Source organism: Pholcus phalangioides, unplaced genomic scaffold, assembly GCF_987345545.1.
Source record: "Pholcus phalangioides strain wild (caught in Gottingen) unplaced genomic scaffold, Ppha-v1.0 ptg000015l_1, whole genome shotgun sequence".
Classification (NCBI taxonomy): domain Eukaryota; kingdom Metazoa; phylum Arthropoda; class Arachnida; order Araneae; family Pholcidae; genus Pholcus; species Pholcus phalangioides.
Genome location: NW_028301608.1, coordinates 81,455,748 through 81,475,811, shown reverse-complemented (window position 1 = coordinate 81,475,811; position 20,064 = coordinate 81,455,748). Strand labels below are relative to the sequence as shown.

Below are 20,064 nucleotides of genomic sequence, written 5' to 3'. Positions count from 1 at the left end.
AGGTTATTTGTGAGGGGGGGGGGGTGTATGTGGATCATTTGGTTTATTAATTATTCATTTGTTTTTTGTTTGAGGGTTCAACAAATAGAATAGTCATTAAAAACTACTGTCTGGATGAAAAATAATTTTGTATTCAGTACTTCATGGTCTTTTGGTCAGTAACATTCATCATTCAAAAATTATGGTGTACATTTTGTGTATAGATGAAACAACAATTTACATTACAAAGCAGTTGAATACATAGGAATATTCTAGGTTTGTAGCATTCAGTTGTTTTCTGTATTTTTAGGGCATGCAGAGGCATAAAAAATGTTTGCAATGGTCAGTAAAGAACTAGAAATAAAAGTGCTTCATATTTCTCAAAAACGATTACACATGTAAAATGTAAATGAATCCCTTTAAAAAAAAGCATGGACAACGCAGTAAAACTATCTGGTCCACCTTGACTTATTTACATTGGACCTTGTAATTTACACGTTTTCACTGTGCTTTTGAAAGTGGTCTCAAAAGAGCGCCATTCGTAAAAAACAAGTCGTTATAATTTGCTGTGTGTATTGTCGAAGAGAGTTGACAGACTGGACTGTGGAAAACTCCAAAAAAAATTATATTGTAAGGGGAGAGAGACAGAAAAGAATTATCTGTGGTTGTGCTAGTACCCTGTTTTGGCCAAAAATTGCTTTTGATACAAAGTCGTTTGTCATTTTGCTTTGGCTCGAGTCAATCTTACAGGATACTGAAATAGTGTTATGAAAAAAAAATTTTAATTTAAATTTTAAAGCAAAATCATCCTGCTTTTTCTGTGGGAGCCTGATCTTTCTTAAAGTCCTAAGACAATACAAGATTGAAAACAGTTCAAAGATAATTTTATTCATCAAAAATAACCACAACATTTGTAACAAAATCATAGAATAAACTCTGGGATAAGAAAATGTCACATATCACAGCACACATTCAATAAATGAGTTTAAAAAGTACAAAAACCTTGAAAAACCAGAAAAACCCGAATTTTTGAAAAACAAGGAAACAGGTATTTTCTAGCTATCGTGCTGAGGTGAACTCCAACAGAAAAGTCATCTCTTTTTTCTTTGCCGGGGCACGAGTGCATGTCCTCTTGCATACTGGGTAAACATTCTTATTTAGTATGCTTATTAGCATGTAAGAGGGCCTGGGTGTTCATGTCCCGGTGGAAACAAGATAACTTTTCTGTCGGAGTTCATCTCAGCATAATATGCAGAAACACCTGTTGCCTTGATATCTTGGGCTGAGAGAAAATCCATCAAACTTTTAAAAATGTTAATGTGTGTAGCAACTTTGGCTGACACAAACAAGGAAAAAACATTTTGAAAAGCTAGAGAACAAAAGTGTAGGGACCTTAGTAAATGCTAAGAGGTTTCACAATTCTCTTCGTCTCATTTTTTTGAAACTTCAACATCAGGAAATCGGACCACATCATCCCCCTTCATGCCAGAAGCACGAATGTGCAAATTTTCACCTTTTTTTTTTTTTTTTAAAGCTGGTTGGATACATTATTTGGCTCTATTTAAGTTTTGCCTGAAACGTGAATGTATATCACTATTGAAACACGTTACAAAACATTTTTGGAAAATAACTTTAGAGTAACATGGGTAGAGTAAACATTCAAATGTCATTTTCCATGTTCCTCCCATAGGACATTGCACATTTGTGCTTGTAGCATGATGGGGACGATTGTATTAACATTGTCATCATACCTCTACCCCTTTCCCAGACTCTGACTATACCATGAATCTGGGCTGGAAAAGATCTCGGCCAAGGGATAAGTCTGGCGTTCATTCATTCAGACCTTTAAGTCTATCACTGCCTTGCAAAAAAAAGTCAAGAACTTTGCATTGATTGGACAATGTAAAAAAACATTTTTCCAAGAGATGCTTACAGAATTTGATTATGTAGCAAATACATTGTTTAAAATACAAACTTTTTTATATTTTGATAGATCAATCAAGTAATTTTTGTTCGCTAAACATAAATTGTGAACTGTAATTTAAAAAACTTTTCTTAAGCGAAGCCCAAAGAGCATTTGAGGTTGAATGAAAGAATAATCAATGTCAGCTAATAGTGAAAATTTTAATTTATCAAGAATCACTGCATACAAATGGCGTATTTTGCACGGATCTTCCTTCGGACATGTCATGTAATTTCTGACACCTCTTGCGTCTCAGTTCAGATACAAATTCTACTTTTCGGTGTAGAACAGAGTTCATTTCTATATCAGAATCTCTCCCATTGACACTTTCAAGGCTGTTTTCTATTAATGAATTGCTTCTTCCTTTCTCTATCTATATAATACAGGGAAATATACATTAGTAAAATATACTCTCTTATGTACAAAAATTTTATTTATGCAATATTGTTTGGCCGAGGCCTATACAAGAGAATGTATTTGATGGTGACAGGGATATATTGTTTTACATCTTTTCAAAAATTCAATAGTCATGAGTGAATCGACAACATGAGAGGAGAATTTGTTCCAGTCAACTATGTGGTATGCTAAGAGAAACTGAATTTAAAAGTCTGCAGAAGCAAGAAATGGTTTTAATTTTTGGAAACACTCACATCTATCTAAAATACATGTTGGCTTGTCTATGAAGAATTTTATATAGCATAGTTAATCGGGGCAATGGTGAGTAATGAGCGGGTAAAGATTCAGTTCACTAACAGACAAAGGAGAACCAACAGTCATGGATAAAACAGATGGATTTGGATTCACTGTAGCTTGTCGATATTGAGGTATAGGGTCCTAGATTTCGGATACATGGGACAGTATGGGAAAAATGTAAGCATAGTGACAGAGGAGTCGGACATTGTAAATAGAAGCGTTAACCACAATATGAAAAAATGAAATAATTATGTAAATTTTTTAGGGTAAGCCATTATATTTATAATTATAGCTTAAAATATACCGGGTGCATAGCAAACAGGGGGTATGGAATTTTACTGGCGAACTGTTGATCCTAGAGGTATACTTCCAATTAGAAAAAGTTTTCAAATAATGTGTAGACCTTAGAAGATACCTCATTTGTATTGCAAGAAGTTGTATTGTGTCAAAAGTACCTGAATTGAAAAACAAGTCCTAGACGGGACCATCAAATTTGTTGGAAATATAATTGAAATATTTGAACTATATATACAGAGGTGTATAGTCAATGAAGTCCTTGTTGAGAATTTTTTCAAAAGTTCACTTTATTGCATAAAATTTTGGAAATTGCATTTCTAATGCACCTACAGCCAACATATATACAAGTATTTTCCTCCAGATTTGGAGAGAAATTCCATTGTTTAAGGCAGTGGTTCATAACCTGTGCTCAGTGGAGTCCTTGGGGTTTTGTGGCCACTCCAGTAAAATGAAATTAATCAGTAAATTTAGTGAATAAAAAAATGATGTAGAGGCTCTTAAAAAAGGCCCACTAGTTTGACATGTGCAAGCATTAGCGAATTAAAATAATATATAAAAGAAGAGGTCACAGAGAAAATAAATTGAGAAAGAAATGACAGAAGATCATAATTAAACCATTAAAAATAGATGCAAAAACTTTGGTTTGGTAAATAAGATTCAAATTAAGGGAATCAATTAATAGCAAATTTTGAAATGCTACTGAAAAAGCAATAAATCTATTTTTAACATCACAGTTGTGTGAAACCAGTTTTTTTGTAATGAACAACATTAACAATAACCAATCACGCTTAGAATCTTTAGAAGAAGCTTCAAGAAAGTTTCTCTCCAAAAAAGAAAACACCATATTCTACAAATTTGTCAAGTTCAGATTGAGTTTTGTTTTAAGAATTAGAAAAATTATCATAAATAGCAATAAATTGCTTTGTGATTAACTCAGGAGAACTTGCGTGAGATTTTCTCACATTTGTTGCAGTGTTACTTAACCAAAAATTTCACTTCTTTAACCCTCTTTTCCTCTCAAGTTAGTAACTAAAAGTGACAATTCAAATACAGTGAAGCCTGTCTTTAAAGAAAAAAAATCTTGGTCCCATGATTTCAATGGTGAAATACACATTAAAAAACCTGGATTGAACAAAACCTGTTTAACGCAGAAGCTGAAAGGAAAATCGTATGCTCTTAACAGAAACTTTCATACAAAAACACTACAAATGTTTCCCAAACTAATAGGCCAAGGGAATCACAAAATGCTGAAGTTCTCTACCAAAATTAATTTATGCAATCTCTGCTTGCCAATGTGACTTCTGCATCATCCGCCCTACATTAGCAAAGACTTTTTACGTACGTGATGCTGTGAGTTTAATAAACTATATGTAGTAAGACAGTTGATTCTTGAAATTGGATTAGAAAAAAGGATGAAGATGAGAGAGAATCGTCATTTTCAGAAGAAAAAACAGTAGGGTGAAGTTTTATACAGATGCTGTCAAAAGTTTCAAAGAACTGTTGAAATTTGGCGTTATAGCATAATGACTATGGCATTTTTTGTATGATTTCTGAAAGTCAGGCAGCAAAGAGTGTGCTGTGAACTGCATGCCGAAAACTCTGTTATTGATCACTGGAAAAAATAATTTATTTACAGTACTTTTTTTATTTTGCGATGCGAATAGTTAATGTATGTAATGGAATGTATATATAGTGTAATGTGTTGAAGTAAACTGAAGAGCCAAAAAATATCTGGTACAGGCATGTGTATTCAAATAAAGAGATATGGAACCAATCAGAGTACGGTGCTGCGGTCGGCAACGCCTATATAACAGAACAAGTGTCTGGCATAATTGTTAGATCGGTTACTGCTGCTACAATGGCAGGTTATTGAGATTTAAGTGAGTTTGAACAAGGTGGTATAGTCGGCGCACGAGAGATGGGACATAGCATCTCCGAGGTAGCGATGAAATTTGGATTTTCACGTATGACCATTTCACGAGTGTACTGTGAATATTGGGGAATCCGGTAAAAAATTAAATCTACGACATCGCTGTGGCCGGTAAAAGATCATGCAAGAACGGGACCAACGACGACTAACGAGAATCATTAAACCTGACAGATGTGCAACCCTTCCGCAAATTGCTGCAGATTTCAATGCTGGGCCATCAACAAGTGTCAGTGTGCAAACCATTCAACGAAACATCATCGATATGGGCTTTCGGAGCCGAAGGCCCACTCGTGTACCCTTGATGACTACACGACACAAAGCTTTACGCCTCGCCTGGGCCCGACAACACCGACATTGGACTGTTGAGGACTGGAAACACGTTGCCTGGTCTGACGATTTTAGGTTCCAATTGCTTCGAGCTGATGAACGTGTACGGGTATGGAGACAACCTCATGAATCCATTGACCCTACATGTCAACAGGGGACTGTACAAGCTGGTAGAGGCTCTGTGATGGTATGGGGCATGTGCAGTTGGCGTGATATGGGACCCCTGATACGTCTAGATACGACTCTGACAGGTACGTAAGCATCCTGTCTGATCACCTGCACCCATTCATGTCCATTGTGCATTCCGACGGACTTGGACAATTTCAGCAGGACAATGCGACACCCCACACTTCCAGAATTGCTACAAAGTGGCTCCAGGAACACTCTTCTGACTTTAGACACTTCCGCTGGCTACCAAAATCCCCAGACATGAAGATTATTGAACATATCTGGGATGCCTTGCAACGTGCTGTTCAGAAGAGATCTCCACCCCCTCTTACTCCTACGGATTTATGGACAGCCCTGCAGGATTCGTGGTGTCAATTACCTCCAGCACTACTTCAGACATTAGTCGAGTCCATGCCACGTCGTGTTGCGGCACTTCTGCGGGCTCCCTACACGATATTAGGCAGGTGTACCAGTTTTTTTTGGCTCTTCAGTGTAAATGCAGTATATATATATGTTGGTATTTTTACTAAATAATATATCACACACAAGGGATAAATATTTAATAATTAATTATTACTTACTATTTAATAATTACTTTATTTATTTTTGAATTATTTGCTTCATTTTCAATTAATTTTTTTATTTTATCTCAATTTTTTCGAGATCGTTACATAATTTTACACATTTTGTCAATTGAACCGCTATTTATTAAGCAGAAACCGTTGTTCAATGGAAGAAAATCTCAGCCCCTTGTGATTCTGTTGCGGACAGGTTTTATTGTAATAGTTTCGGGCGGGAAGCGAGAAAATCTCACAAGTTTTCCCGGGTTAATAATAATAATAGTTTAATTATTATTATTAATAATAGTTAATAATTCAAAAATCTTAATTTAATTGTGCCATGGACTCAAGTGTGCTGCGGAATAAAACAAGGTTTAACTAAAAATGGTGTACTAAAGTAAAAGAAAGAAAGAAAAATTTTAAGGTACCCAACTAACTTTCTCGTCACTTTTCTGTAAAATGGTACTAGAGTGAACTTTAATAACATTTTTTGAAAGAAAGTGTCCCAAAATGGTGAAAACAACAGTAAATTTTGGACTACCTAAAATGTCATTTTCTGTGAAAAATTCATTTTTATGTCAAATTTTAAGCAAAATCCACGAGATATTCCAAACACTATTGCAAAAGATTCTCTGAATGGGACGTTTTGTCACTTTCACAGTACATGCAGCTAGTAATGGTGCAGGTTATGAACTAAAAATTAAATGATTTCATGGTTGGCAAAAGGATCACCTCGTTGGGCATTTTGCCTGTTGTAGCGTTGTATTTGTGTGGTCATAAGTTACTATCAAATCTGTTGATCTACATGTGAATTTTTTAAAATTCCATTCGACAGATCCTGTAAAAACACTGTAATTAGACAAATATACAAATGCATGTAGTAGACCTTAGATTTTAGTTCATAACCTCTGCAATGTATAGCAGAATATCATATCAAAATTTCGTTATGATACAATGAATAGATTTTTAGAAATCGTGTTTGAAACTCAAGTAAAATGTCAAAAATTGCATTCTTTGTTAAACTTGTTTAAAGTTTTTATTCATGAATTACTTGTATGTAAAATTGCAGCACTAAAGTGGATGTAACTTCGGTTCTGAGCATCACAAAAACAAAACAAGGCCTGTTTTAGAATCACAAGGAATATGTCTTTCATAAAAAAATAAAAATCAATATTTTCTTCCAAAATCACGTTTTTAATGTAGTAGGATACCTTAAGGAGATAAATAAAATATAGCAAACTCTTTGTTTATTTTTACTCATTAAAGTTCTAATTTTCCTTACATAAAAAAAAACTTGCTTTCACCTCATATCAATATTAATACATATGATGTGCTCTTACCATGTTCTTATGACTGTGCTGGTAATAAAGCACCGCCAAAAATAAGTGCCATATAGTGAATTCGGGCCAGAGAACTTTCATAAACGATAAAAGGCTATAACTGCTCTGCCACAAGAGGAAATCACTCAGGCGAACTTCTCCAGACGTTCTGATCAACAAATCAGGTTTGCTCGAGTTTCCAGAGTACAAAGAGCATGTCAGCAAATCTTCCTCGATGTCACTGATATTGAGAGAGAGAAAAAAGATAATAAATCCACAATGTAGTTATACATTTCTTATTTAAAACCTCTCAGCAGCAATGTCAAGATATCTCTATCTCGACTAACTTCATGCCTTGTATTTCTACAATTAGAAAAATACAGTAGAATCTTGTTTATATGTCCCTCAATTATATGACATTTGGCTTCGATCGCTAGTTTATAGTATAGTGTATATATAATGTATCCCATACATTTTAATATTAAAATAATTAATTCATTTGATGCAAAATCTCAATTATTTGAGGTTTTCATTTCGATCAAACTCTAACTCATTTTAAAGAAACCATCACTTATATCCATCACTTGTGCAATTTTTGTAGACTGTGAAAACGTGTTGCGCTGAAACAGCTCATCTTGCATATTGCCACAGCATAAGCCATACATTTTAGGGTGATTGTTGACGTATACAATAGCCATAGAGCTGGCCGGCTGATGACCATTATAGTGGGCATTTAAGTGATTATTGTTTGTTCCTGAGAGTACACAAATGCGATGGGTCCCAAAGAAATGGGTTTTAATTGTTTAAAAGATATCATATGTCCCTTCAGATTTTTTTTCTCCATTTTGATAATGTTTTCACCACTATCTCCGGGAAAGTCCATGGTAAGAATTTGAAGGGTTCAGATCTGCCAATAAGAGACCAGTGGTACATATACAGTATCAATTGTTTCGATCATTTTCAGTGGAATTTTCCTTCATCATGATGCTTAGCCGGGACGTGACAGTCCAGATCGGTAAGATACTCACCTAAAGTACTAAAGGATGTTTAGAAGTGTCACAAATTTGATACCCGGTTCGTCCTTGTTTGAAAACTTCCCTGAGGGAACTTTGGCAACTTCCATTTGACAAATTTTTTGGCAATAATTTGCAACTTCCATTTGACAAATTTTTTGGCAATAATTTGCAACTTCATTTGCCTTCAATAATTTTTTGGTTATAATTGACATTTTTCTTGTATTTGACAATTTTTTGGATATTTCCCACACTTTTATGAAAGAAATATGGTCAGCCTAGGCATTCATCATGTGTGATACTTTTCTACCTGAACACCTATTGTGGGATGGACGCTGTGCACCTTGGCTTAGAGGGTATAGAATATTGATTAAAAAAAGTTTCTCAATCACCAAGCCATGACATCAATCATACACACGATAACAAATCAGGCAGACTAAAGTGTCTTGAATAATTAGTTGGCTGTTTTTAATCAGTTAATTAATACCATGTTGGTTAGTAACTGTAAATAGTGTGCAATTAAAACAACAATTAATCATTCAATCATTTTAATTTACGGGCCATGGTCTCAAAGGTTGAGACCCACTGATTTAACAGAATCAAGGAACTTGGACAGAAAGAAGGGAATATTTTTGTGAAAATTTATACCATATTTTCTAGTGTATAATCTGCAGATGCAAATTTCACTACTTTGAGAATAAAAAGTCATAAAATAGTCAGAGGCGGATTTATTTTGTTGCCTGCGGGCTACACAAGTTTTGGCACCCTTCAACCATTCTAGCAAATGCTTGCATACTCTTTCTGTCGTTCCTATGCTCACACACTCTCTAGCTCACTCTTTTTATAATTCTCATACTTGCACACTCCCTACATCACTCTTTCTGTGATTCAAATGTTAGCACACACTCTAGGTCACTCTTTTGGTAATTCACATGCTTGCATATGCTCTACGTCACTTATTCGGTTATTCACATGATCACAGACTCTCTAAGCCACTCACTGACCTGATACCTCACATTCTAGGTCACTTTAGACATGACTCTTTAAATAATTCATAGCTTCAGATGACCTTTGATCATTTACATACTCACACATGCTCTAGGTGGCTGATTTGATCATTCACATACTTGCACACTCTCCAAGTCACTCTTTTGGTCGCTCACTGACCTGTTCCCTGGCTTTCTAGGCCACTCTTTTGATCACACATGCTTGCACAGTCTTTTGTTCCCACACAATGCTTGAAAACTCTAGGTCACTTGTTTGGTCACTCACTGACCTAATCTTTTGCTGTCTGGTGGATTTAAGGTGAGCTATAAATTTTTTTTCGCATTTCTCCAACGCTAAAAATTTTCTTGATCAGTCATTTCTCAAAATTTAATGCCCCTCCGAACTTGCTGCCCTTAGCTATAGCTAACCAAGTCCCCCTGAAAATAGTCAGTCCACAGCAGTGTGAAGTTTGCATGTGGAAAATAAAATTCCATTCATCAATAATCAAATCTTAAGAAATGAAGGGGTTGTTTGCCATGATTTTGCAGAACAAAAATGTAAGTTTTTTTTACTCGTATATAAATCTAGAAACATTTACAAACCTTTATAAAATATTTTTTTACAAATTAATATTTAAAATATTAATTTCTATTCTAATGTCTCGGAAAAAAAGAGCTGAAGATATGATATATGCAGCTGTAAATAATTCGCAATACCAAATGTTTATCATAACACTGAACTATATGAAAGAAAATACTGTGCGCTGCATGCAACATTCAAGAGAAAAAAAACTGGTTTATGTTTTTTAACTCCGGCCCATCAAACTAGAGCCAATTAAAAAAACACATTAGGGTCTTAAATTAACCATATAAAATTCCACGATTGTTTAACGATATTGCAAACTATAAACTTACCTTATCTGTAATTTTCCAGCAACCACACCATCAGTGATGTCTTTGACAGCAGCTGTTATTTCCTCTCTTGAGGTATATGCCAAACATACATTGAGGTACGTTCTAAAAAGAAAGAAGAAATAGATTGTTTCGAAGTGAAATGCAGTTTAATTTTTTTATAAACCAAATACCAAAGTATGAAATTTTAATGCAATAGATTCTCGCTAATCCGGCACATATGACACCAGAGTGTGACATATTACTGGAAGTTAATTAAAAAAAAGCCTATTTAAATATTATAAACTTTTATACACACACACGCAGCCATACATTTTTATCTCAAATGATCGAAGAAAATTTGCCTAAAACTACTGAATTACTGGATGAGCCGGACACTAGCACATGGCACATCTACTGTACATCAGTGGTTCTCAACCTGGGATCATGTCGCCCCCCCCCTGCAGTCCTGAGATATTTTAAAGGGGCCCATGGGTGAAAATCAGATGAAAGAGGAGCCATAAAAAGTGGTGAAGGTAGTCACAAAGAGCTGTGAAGGAATACTTATATAATAAAGCTTTCACGTGAAATATAGCAGGAGAAAATGCTACCACTTTCAGAATCCAGCAGAGCTGTCCATAGAATCAGGGCCATCTATGGGCCCATGTGAACATGATCCGGGGCCTCATATCCATAGGGGTCATACATGGATGAAATCTGGTATGATGAGTTTTGAGTGTATGTAAATATGTAAGCTGTTACTTCCAGCTATGGGTAGGGGAACGGAACATCAACTTGCCCACGGACTCGAAATGCTGAAATGGCCATAGATACGAGGAATACTCCATAAGAAAGCTATTTAGCTTTACTTTATTTAAAACCTTACTTTATTTAGCTATTTAGCTTTACTTTATTTAGCTATTTAGCTTTACTTTATTTAAAACCTTACTTTATTTAGCTATTTAGCTTTACTTTATTTAGCTATTTAGCTTTACTTTATTTAGCTATTTAGCTTTACTTTATTTAGCTATTTAGCTTTACTTTATTTAGCTATTTAGCTTTACTTTATTTAGCTATTTAGCTTTACTTTATTTAGCTATTTAGCTTTACTTTATTTAGCTATTTAGCTTTACTTTATTTAGCTATTTAGCTTACTAAAGGATATTTAGCGCTTTACCTTTTCTGCGCCTTAATTCGCATAACCACTTTATAAGAAAGGCTGTCAGAGGCTCCAGCCCTAGATGTTTAATATAAATGTTATTTTTATCCTACCATAAAGTTACTATACCAGGGCCTGTGAAAAAAAATGGCCTGCAGGTACACTGAAGACACCAGTCTAGGGATCAAAGACCCCTTCAAACTGAAATTGATCTCATTCATAAGAAAAATGAGACAAAATTAAATGAAAATTGTTCTTGGCAAAAAAAACTGCTTTTCAAAATGAATTTCGTAAAGTTCCAGCACCTTGGATTATTTATCTGGAACCTTGAAGTTTCAAAATTCAAACTCTCAAGCTTGTGTTGTATTTTGAAACTATTTCTTTATTGAAGGTTGCTTTTTTGTAAAAACTACTGAAATTATAAGTACTCCAGCTTCAGTTATAATATAGTAAAAACCTGATATAACAAATACAGCTTATAGTGAGAATCCTGCGACTACTACTTAACCCTCAAGCCCAGGCAGTTTTTAAATTTTTCTGTACAAAATTGTGGGATATTTTTATCTGCTACGTATATAGAATGTAATAATAATGTGCCAATATATGAAAATATATGAAATTTTATAGAATACATGAAACACAATATTTGCATGGCTAGAGGGTTAACCATACATGCATCTCACACACATTCCTTTACGGAATTTCTAATTGGTACATGCCAGCATGTGCTGTACGTGTATTTGTATATGCATAGCCCTGAAGTATTTATGTTGTCCGGGTTGTGTTTTTTTTTTGTGTCCTCTCTCTCTACCATCTGTTTTCCATATTTTGAAGTGATGATGGTAAATGCTTTAATTTTCATGGTATGTAAGTATCATGTTGAAGGTATGCCTGCTCTCTGCAGAGAAACTTTTTTCAAATGGGAGACCAGCTTGCATTCGTGCCTCGAAGTTGGAAAAATAGCAGAAAACCAATTTCAGCTGACCAACACTGTACTGCTAATAGGATTAGAACCTGGATGCTTACACCACTGCACAGTGGCAAATCTTGTTACTACAAGTGATTTTCAATATACCATCATCTGACTTGATGTCAAAAATATAAACACTGCATTTTATAGTGGGTTGAAAAATTAGGAAGCATTTACAATAAACAACAAAAATTTTTGTAAAAGACCAGTTTTTTTTTTCTCTCTCTCTCTTGCTCCAAGAGACTGAGGGTAGATCACTACCACTATAATTACACATACTCCTCTCGAAAATGTATGCAAAACATTCCAGTATTATACCCTTCCTGACTATTTTCTTATAAAAATGTATAGTTTTTTTCAGTGAAGCTTACTACAATTTCTAATCTTTACTAGAATCGGGGATGAAAGTAATTTGTATAATTTATAAATTACTAGGTTGCGCGTTGCTGCAATCTTAGAAGAAAGGGAAATGAAGGAAGGGGAAAAAAAACTATGCCAGAAACCTTCGCGGGAGTGTACTCAACAGCTTCCCAAAGTTTCATGGTGATCGGATGAATGGTGTAGTAATGCATAAAGGACAAACAGACATACATTCGTTTATATATATATATATATATATATATATAGATATGCCATAATGAATGCCTATAAATATTCATCTCATGTACTTGTCATGTTTAATTTTTTATTTTGAAATACATTTTAAGACTTGCTGCATGTAACACTGCATTTGTTGCCAAGGGTTATTTATAAGTAATAACTGGCCAGTACGCTGACAATTGGCAACATGTTTGGTGAGGACAAGCGTGTTGTCACTTATAATTTATCCCAACTTCCCATATTTTTTTTGGTTAAATATGGTCATCATAATCATATTAGAATTAAAATTTCATGCACAGTGTATGACTATAACACTGGCATATTCAAATAAATAATAAAAGTAAATGAATAGGAAAAAAAAATTACTTTTTATAATTTTGTGTAATAAGCATAGCTTCTGCCACTAATTTTTGCAGATCTACAGGCAGGAGAGTCAAATCACCCAATATCCTGATATGAACTCCATACTTCTCCAATTTTTCTCTGAAAGAATGGGGAATCATATGCGAAGGTTATGGTGGAAAATTAGAAAAAATATCCAATGACGTAACACTATTTATACAGATAATATAAACACGCATACTAGTTGATATAGTGCAAAGCTTGTGTTTTTAATTTTCAAGTTGTCGTAGTGACAGTAAAATACATAGTGAACAATGGCAAACTTCATAGAGGCAAACTCAAACCCGGCACTGTTTTGGAGCTCACACTTAAGCGGAGCCCCACCAGATGTATCCCAAAATTCTACCATCAAAATAAAAGAGGAGCTAGAATGCATCAAGGCAACAATTTTTGCAATAGAAACCAGGGTCACAACACACTTATTTGAGTGATACATGCGTTACCCCCACTTCAGAAATTGCAAAAATGTGGCAACTTTGCTCGCATCATGAAGAGTCAACAGGGGGAAATTCTTTTCTTTCTTCCAGTCACAGGCAAATTTATATTTTCTAAGAAAAAATTATGCTTGGCTCCTAAAAAATTTGGGTAGCACCTAAATTATTTTTTTGATTTGTCAAGTCCTGGTTTTCAAGCGTACTATCATCAATCCCATTGCCAGGGCTGTTGTCGGCGAATTTAATTAAATCATCAATCTCCATCTTTCAATTTCTGGGAGAGTTCAGGAACAGCCTTCATAGGTAAAGTAGTACATTTTTAGAATATAGTAATTTTAGAGAGTTTTTAAAAAATGTTGTAGGGGGACTTTGAAAATTCTAGGGTCCAATTGTTGGTGAACAGTAATAAGATTTGTTTTCCCTGATGCATATAAGAGAAGAGATCTTGCATGTCCACTACTATGCAATCAAGACTGCAAAATAGCCAAAGTGCTATTAAAAATAAAATTTTTATTATTTGGATAGTATTGAAAAGAGTTTGTTACCTCTCTTTTAGCAATTGTTCAAATTTTTCACGTGCCAAGTCCATCAGACAATTCACTTCTTTTTCAGAGCGTTTGAAATTTTCAATGCTGAAGGTATACACCGTAACTTCTTTGATTCCCAAATCAAGGCACCATTCCAATGTCTTTATGGAAGAAAAAACAATTACTTCTTTGAGATATTTTTTAAAATATATAAACCAATAAAAAAAATCATAATTAAAACTAAAAACTTTTAACAGCAGAATATACATGACAATAACGCAAATAAATAGTTGATGTGCTTCTGAATATGCTGATGTTACTCAATACCACAGTTTTGCAATTTCCTACAAAAATAAAGGAATTTAATCAACTTTTTCTCGTCAAGCATGGCTTTTTATACCCTTGTAGTTGCCTATGTAGAAGCTCACAAGTTTCAAAAATGCATTTTTTTCAACACAAGACGAAAGTTTTCAGTCACATATGATTAAGCCAGGGTTGGCAGGTTTTTGATGCATGACAGTTTTTGATGGTTTAAACTGTCTCACCAAAAACCTCAAATATTGCTTTTCAACATAAAAAATTCCCATTGGAAATACACGTTAATTGCATGTAATATTTAAAGTGACTGTTATATTATACAAAAATTACTATTTATACAAAGAATAAATACTTAATATGAGTGTAAAATTATTTTCTACTCTCTGCAGAATTATTTTTGACAATATATATGTATTTTTTTTTTTTTTTGTGAACTATACAATTCGAATAGAGCATAGCATTAAAGCTGAAGGAAAAACTATGGAAATATACTATGATTTGATATTCTTTCAAATTAATTTCTCAATGCATTTCCTATTAGCTAAATCATTCATTTTATATGAAGTGATTCAAAAAGTTTCAGAAAGACATGTGGAGGAACATGTGGAAAAAGATTCTCAGGTGGACATAAGCTAATCTGGCTTGAGTGACAATAATTCTGATGATTCAAGCAAAAATTTAGCTCACAACATGGCTGTTTTATGTTAGAGTGTGCATCAATCAATGTGCATATAGATAACAAAAATTGCAGTGTGCATATCAATGAAAATGTTTGTCATCCAAGGAAGAAAAATCATGAAAAAAATTTTCCTTTGCCAAAAAACTCATAAGCCGAGGTATCACTGTATAGTCAGGGCTGCAACTAAGTGAGGCAGGAAGGGCACTGAGTTTACTTTGTTTCCCATTAAAAGTTACGAGGAGGGGGATGCCAAAACAAATATTGAGCCCGGGCAACAGAATAAATTCTCATTTTCGGTAGTAACTATGGATATATTACATAAAATGCCACCAGAACTTTGTGATGCACAGTCAATACTCTAGTTTTTATGAAGTCCTCTGGTCCTGAACTTGTCTTTGAACGTCTCCCCCATTTATTAACTGTTCAAGTTCATAAAAACTTGCACACATCGACTGTATACCAGAAATTTATATTTTAAATGAGAAAATGCAATAAAAAACAATTGCAATCAACACTAAAATCAAATACTTATTTATTACCTCGGACAGCTTCTCAAAGCCTAGCAAATGGCCTTCGACTTTCTCCAAACCTATCTTTTTGGCATACCTCCTATTTCCGTCCATTATAAAAGCCAGATGTTGAGGTATTGGGCCATTTTTCAAAACCTCTATGCATGTTGCTTCCAGCCAAGAAAGTTTCTTTTCTTTAAACCATGCCATCGAGATATAACCTACAATAAGAAAATAAATACAAATATATGCAACACAGAAGTTTGAATGTAACTTAGCGGTTAATATGTAGGCCTATATTCAAAAAAGGTAAAGCTACATTGGATATAAAAACAAACTAATCAAATCAACAAAACATCAGTTATAAGACAAAGAAATTCACTTGTTAAAACTGAATGGCCTTAGAAAGGAAAAAAAATTGGTCTAGAAGGAAATATTTTAGAAGACAATCGCTGCTGTTTCGAAATTATCATACATTCGTCAAATGTGAAGAATTAAAATTTTTTTATTAAATCTTTCTTTTCTTCATTATATATATATATATATGTAGGAATATACACAGGACCCACCCTTTTTGGAGCACACTGCTGGGTTAGTAATCAAACACTGCCTTAAACAGTTGGGAAAATTTTTGTGCTCTTCGAACATGATAATGGTTCTTCACAAAACAAAAATAACCTCAAAATTTTACTTTTAATTGTTGGCAAGGGGACATGCTCCCCACCCTCTGTACACCCTTGTATGCATGTGTTTCACAAAGAGGGGGAAAAAAACAAAACGTTTTTACCGATGTCAGTGGTTCTTAAACTTCTGTCACTCACAGCTCCCATTGCCCTATTCATGGTTTATCTGCGGCTCCCCAGAATACTTTAGAAGGTATTTATAGAGGCTCCTCATTCATCACCAGGTGTCTGGGTGAGCCCATGCATCATAAAGCCCTGGTTGTCAGCCACTCCCTTGTGAGTACCGTCAGCCAGTGTCGTAACTAAGATTTTTTTTTATCAGGGGCAATGCTGCATTGATGCACGAGATGGTGGCCAGGTGCCTATTGGTAAATGAGGAATCTCTGAATAGCTTGTATAACAATTCCCATTAACACTGCTGGACTTCTGGGGGGGGGGCATCATTAGTGCATTACTTGGTCTGTGGGAAAAGTTAAGATGGCCCTGCTGACACAGCTCTTTCGGACACGGCAGTCTTATGATGCTCTAAAGAAAGTCCTGGTCAGGGGGCAAACATGATTTCTGCACCCATTTCATTGCAAAAGTCAGTGATTTTATTTTATTTTTTTTTTTTGTTATTTTTATATTTTAACAAAAAACTTGCTTCCTTCCTCAAGATTGCCACCCAAGATCCCCGACCCTAGCTAGTTCTAGCCTTGCAGTTGGTGGGATGACAGAGCCCTGTTTTTCAGGGCAGAATAAACCTGGGATAAATCTCACCATATATAATTTGGTGGGTAAACCCCCCAAAGATTCGGGTGTGGGGGCCCCCATCACTATGGTTACGGTCTTGTGGGCAGGCAAAATGAAGACTTGAGAAACATGCACAACTTCACCCAAATACCCAACACGTTTCTCTCCCCCTCAAATTTGACACTCCCTCCCCTGTATTTGCCACACTGGGCTATACCTTTCTGTAAATATGCATTTAGGTATCATTCCATGTGATGTTTTTGATTCATTATCAGGGCCCAGACTATGACCTGCAAAGGGGGAGGGGAGGCTAACAGGCCCTGATTTCCACATGGGCTCCCACGTTTTAAGAGGCCCCAAATTTATAAGAGAGAAAGGAGATATTACATATTTTACTCAAGAATTTTATTTGGTAAAATTTTGGGAAATCAACAAATTTTCCCCTAAATCACATCATACTCTCGGATCTGTCATTTCAACTTTTCCAGGGATTCGGGGGAACAAAGAACATATACTCAATATATGTACATATAAATATATTTCCTCTTGTTTGCCCATTTGTATTGTATTTTTTAAGCTGGGGGGGGGGGAGAAGGAAAGATAGGGGACAATCGGCTGACCCTCGGAAATGACAGGCCGATCATACAATTTCCAAAGTGCCCATTACTAGCAAACCCTATTGTAGGGCTGGACAAATTGCAACAAAAATACCTAGGCACCAGAAAACATTTTTACCCCCCCCCCCCAAAAAAAAGTCCAAAATATTACTGCTTTTGACTTTCAGGGCATCGTGACCTTTCATGTTGCCAGTTTCAGGTACCAATACCAATTTTTTATTTGCCATTGCAACCTTACACCTGGGATTTATTCAGCTCTGCCCTATTTAATATCAATTTTAATATTAAACCAATCAGTAACAGACTTTACACAGCATTGTACCTATTGCAATATTAACTATATGATAAAAATATGTTTCAATGTGTCACAGTCTTTTGTTCGATTCCTCACTTTCACATCTTTTTCACCATAAAATGATTTATGAAACGACAAGTTTGCATGTTTGATTAACATGTAAATCTTCATCTATAAAGCAGAATGCTTTGCATTGTTCTGCAACGAGCCCTTAACTGACTGGAAATGTTTTGCGGTAAACATTTCCCATGTAGTGTTTTCTATTCATTCTTGAAAATTCTCCCCAGAGATTGTTCTGCGATGTATGTTGTAGTTTTCAGCATATTTCACTTTGAGGATCTTCATGAAGATTCTTCATGTTTGCAAATTGCAAACCTTTGTGCATCTGATCTGGCAAACACTTTTTCAGACAAACTGCAACAATTTTGGTTCAGGTTGGTGACACAATGCCACAAATGCTAAATAACACTAGACGTTTAAGAGAGACATTTCCAAATGTTGAGACAGCATTGAATCATCATTAACAACTTATTACCAATATACCAAACTGTTCTAGAGAAAGATCATTCTTATTAAAAAGGATAAAATCATCAGTTCGCTCAAGTCTTTTACAAAGAAAAACTGTCATCTCTTTAATTTTATTGTGTATTAAAGCTGAGATAACTCAAAAATTAGATTTTGATGACATTATCAATGATTTTGCTCCTATGAGAGTGCAGTGCCATCTTAACCGCACAGGGCCCACCCAGGCACAGCCGGGGGGGGGGGCACACAAGAGAAGAGGAGTCTCACAAAAATGAGATATAGTTGAAATTTTCGAGGAGTATGATTGCAAATTTGCCTGGTAGGACCTCAGAAAAGTCATTTGGCCCGGGGACCCATGGTGCTCTTAAGACGGCCCTGTGAGTGTGAAAAAATCATTTATTGTGATATTTCAGAGAGAATTTTACATTACATTTCTCATTCAAAATAGTGCATATTCTTTTTTCGATGTGTTCACACAAACAACATATACTGTATTTACTGAGGTACCAAACCTCTTCGACCACAATCGGGGAAGGAGGGGCCCAATACCTCTTTTGCCCAGGGCCGCCCCCCCCCATCAAGTCAAAGTCAGGCCCAGGGCAAAAAACAGGCATTACAATACCACTAAAACTGGACCAAAGATGTTTAGCGAGTCAGCGAATGAATTTAATTTTTTGTGGGTCACTAAATTCTGGGGAGGGGGGGGGGAAGTCCTGGGCAAATACCCCTGTTTGCCCATGTCAGCTGATTTAACTGATCCCGATACATGATGTCCACAAATGCGGAACATGAACCAAAAGCGACAGTTAAAACTATTTTACAACAAAAATGAAATCATCTCACCGGTAATTCACTCTCGGAAGTTTCAATCACGAAATTATTTCTTCAAAAAATATTCATTTAAATTAATTTTTACTTAAAAAAAGTCCATCCTTTCCTGTTACGAAGTAAAAGTCAGCCAAACAACGCCAAATGGGAATGAATGCCTTGAAAACACGAAGAGGGCAACCTACGCAATATATCAGTCCGCAAAAACGACGGTGATAGAAGAAATTTACACTATAAAATTCAATAAATAAACTTGAATTACCGTGAATGAATGTATTTAAAATAATTTAAATCCGATATTTCTGAGTAAATCTAAACTTAATCGCGGTAGGAGTTCGGAACTACATCTTCACGCGGAGTGATATCAAGCGGGGCGGCAGGATAATGTAATGTTGGTCGACCAACTTGCGCTAGCCGTTAATGGTGTTGACTGTTTTCTCGAGTGAATCTTCGATATTATTAGTGACGACAGATATGAATTAGTAAGTTGATGGTAATATTATTTACCTGAGTAAAAAAGATGTCAGCTTGTTCCAGGAAAGGTCCCGGTGCTTCAAAAATCGAATCGGGTAAGCCACGATTCTCGTCTGATTTTAAACAACGTACAACCGCTGTTATTTCCTACGAGGCTTACTACTATGAGACGTAATGATGATTGTA

The 20,064-nt window shown here is 35.3% G+C and overlaps 2 protein-coding genes across 4 annotated transcripts in view; one reads left to right on the top strand and one right to left on the bottom strand.

Moving 5' to 3' along the window:
* Positions 1-846: 846 nt before the first annotated feature.
* On the bottom strand, positions 847-20,051 carry Dhdds (Dehydrodolichyl diphosphate synthase subunit). Of its 3 annotated transcripts, none has more exons than XM_089244482.1 (7): positions 19,912-20,051; positions 15,755-15,945; positions 14,237-14,379; positions 13,222-13,338; positions 10,151-10,252; positions 7,258-7,477; positions 847-2,315 (listed from the first exon to the last, which is right to left on the bottom strand). In XM_089244482.1, the coding sequence occupies exons 2-7, from the start codon at positions 15,932-15,934 to the stop codon at positions 2,112-2,114; spliced, it is 966 nt and encodes a 321-aa protein (XP_089100608.1). In that variant the 5' UTR covers positions 15,935-15,945; positions 19,912-20,051; the 3' UTR covers positions 847-2,111. The 3 variants fall into 3 exon arrangements, with proteins under 3 accessions (XP_089100608.1, XP_089100607.1, XP_089100609.1); XM_089244481.1 differs by lacking the exon at positions 19,912-20,051 and adding an exon at positions 19,420-19,708; XM_089244483.1 differs by lacking the exons at positions 13,222-13,338; positions 19,912-20,051 and adding an exon at positions 19,420-19,556.
* BRWD3 (bromodomain and WD repeat-containing protein) overlaps positions 19,837-20,064 on the top strand; it is a 61,463-nt gene continuing 61,235 nt past the window's right edge. Inside the window, exon 1 of the mRNA XM_089244479.1 lies at positions 19,837-19,973. Coding sequence (XP_089100605.1) covers positions 19,925-19,973 — 49 coding nt within the window. The 5' untranslated portion in view covers positions 19,837-19,924. The remainder of the gene's footprint in view (positions 19,974-20,064) is intronic.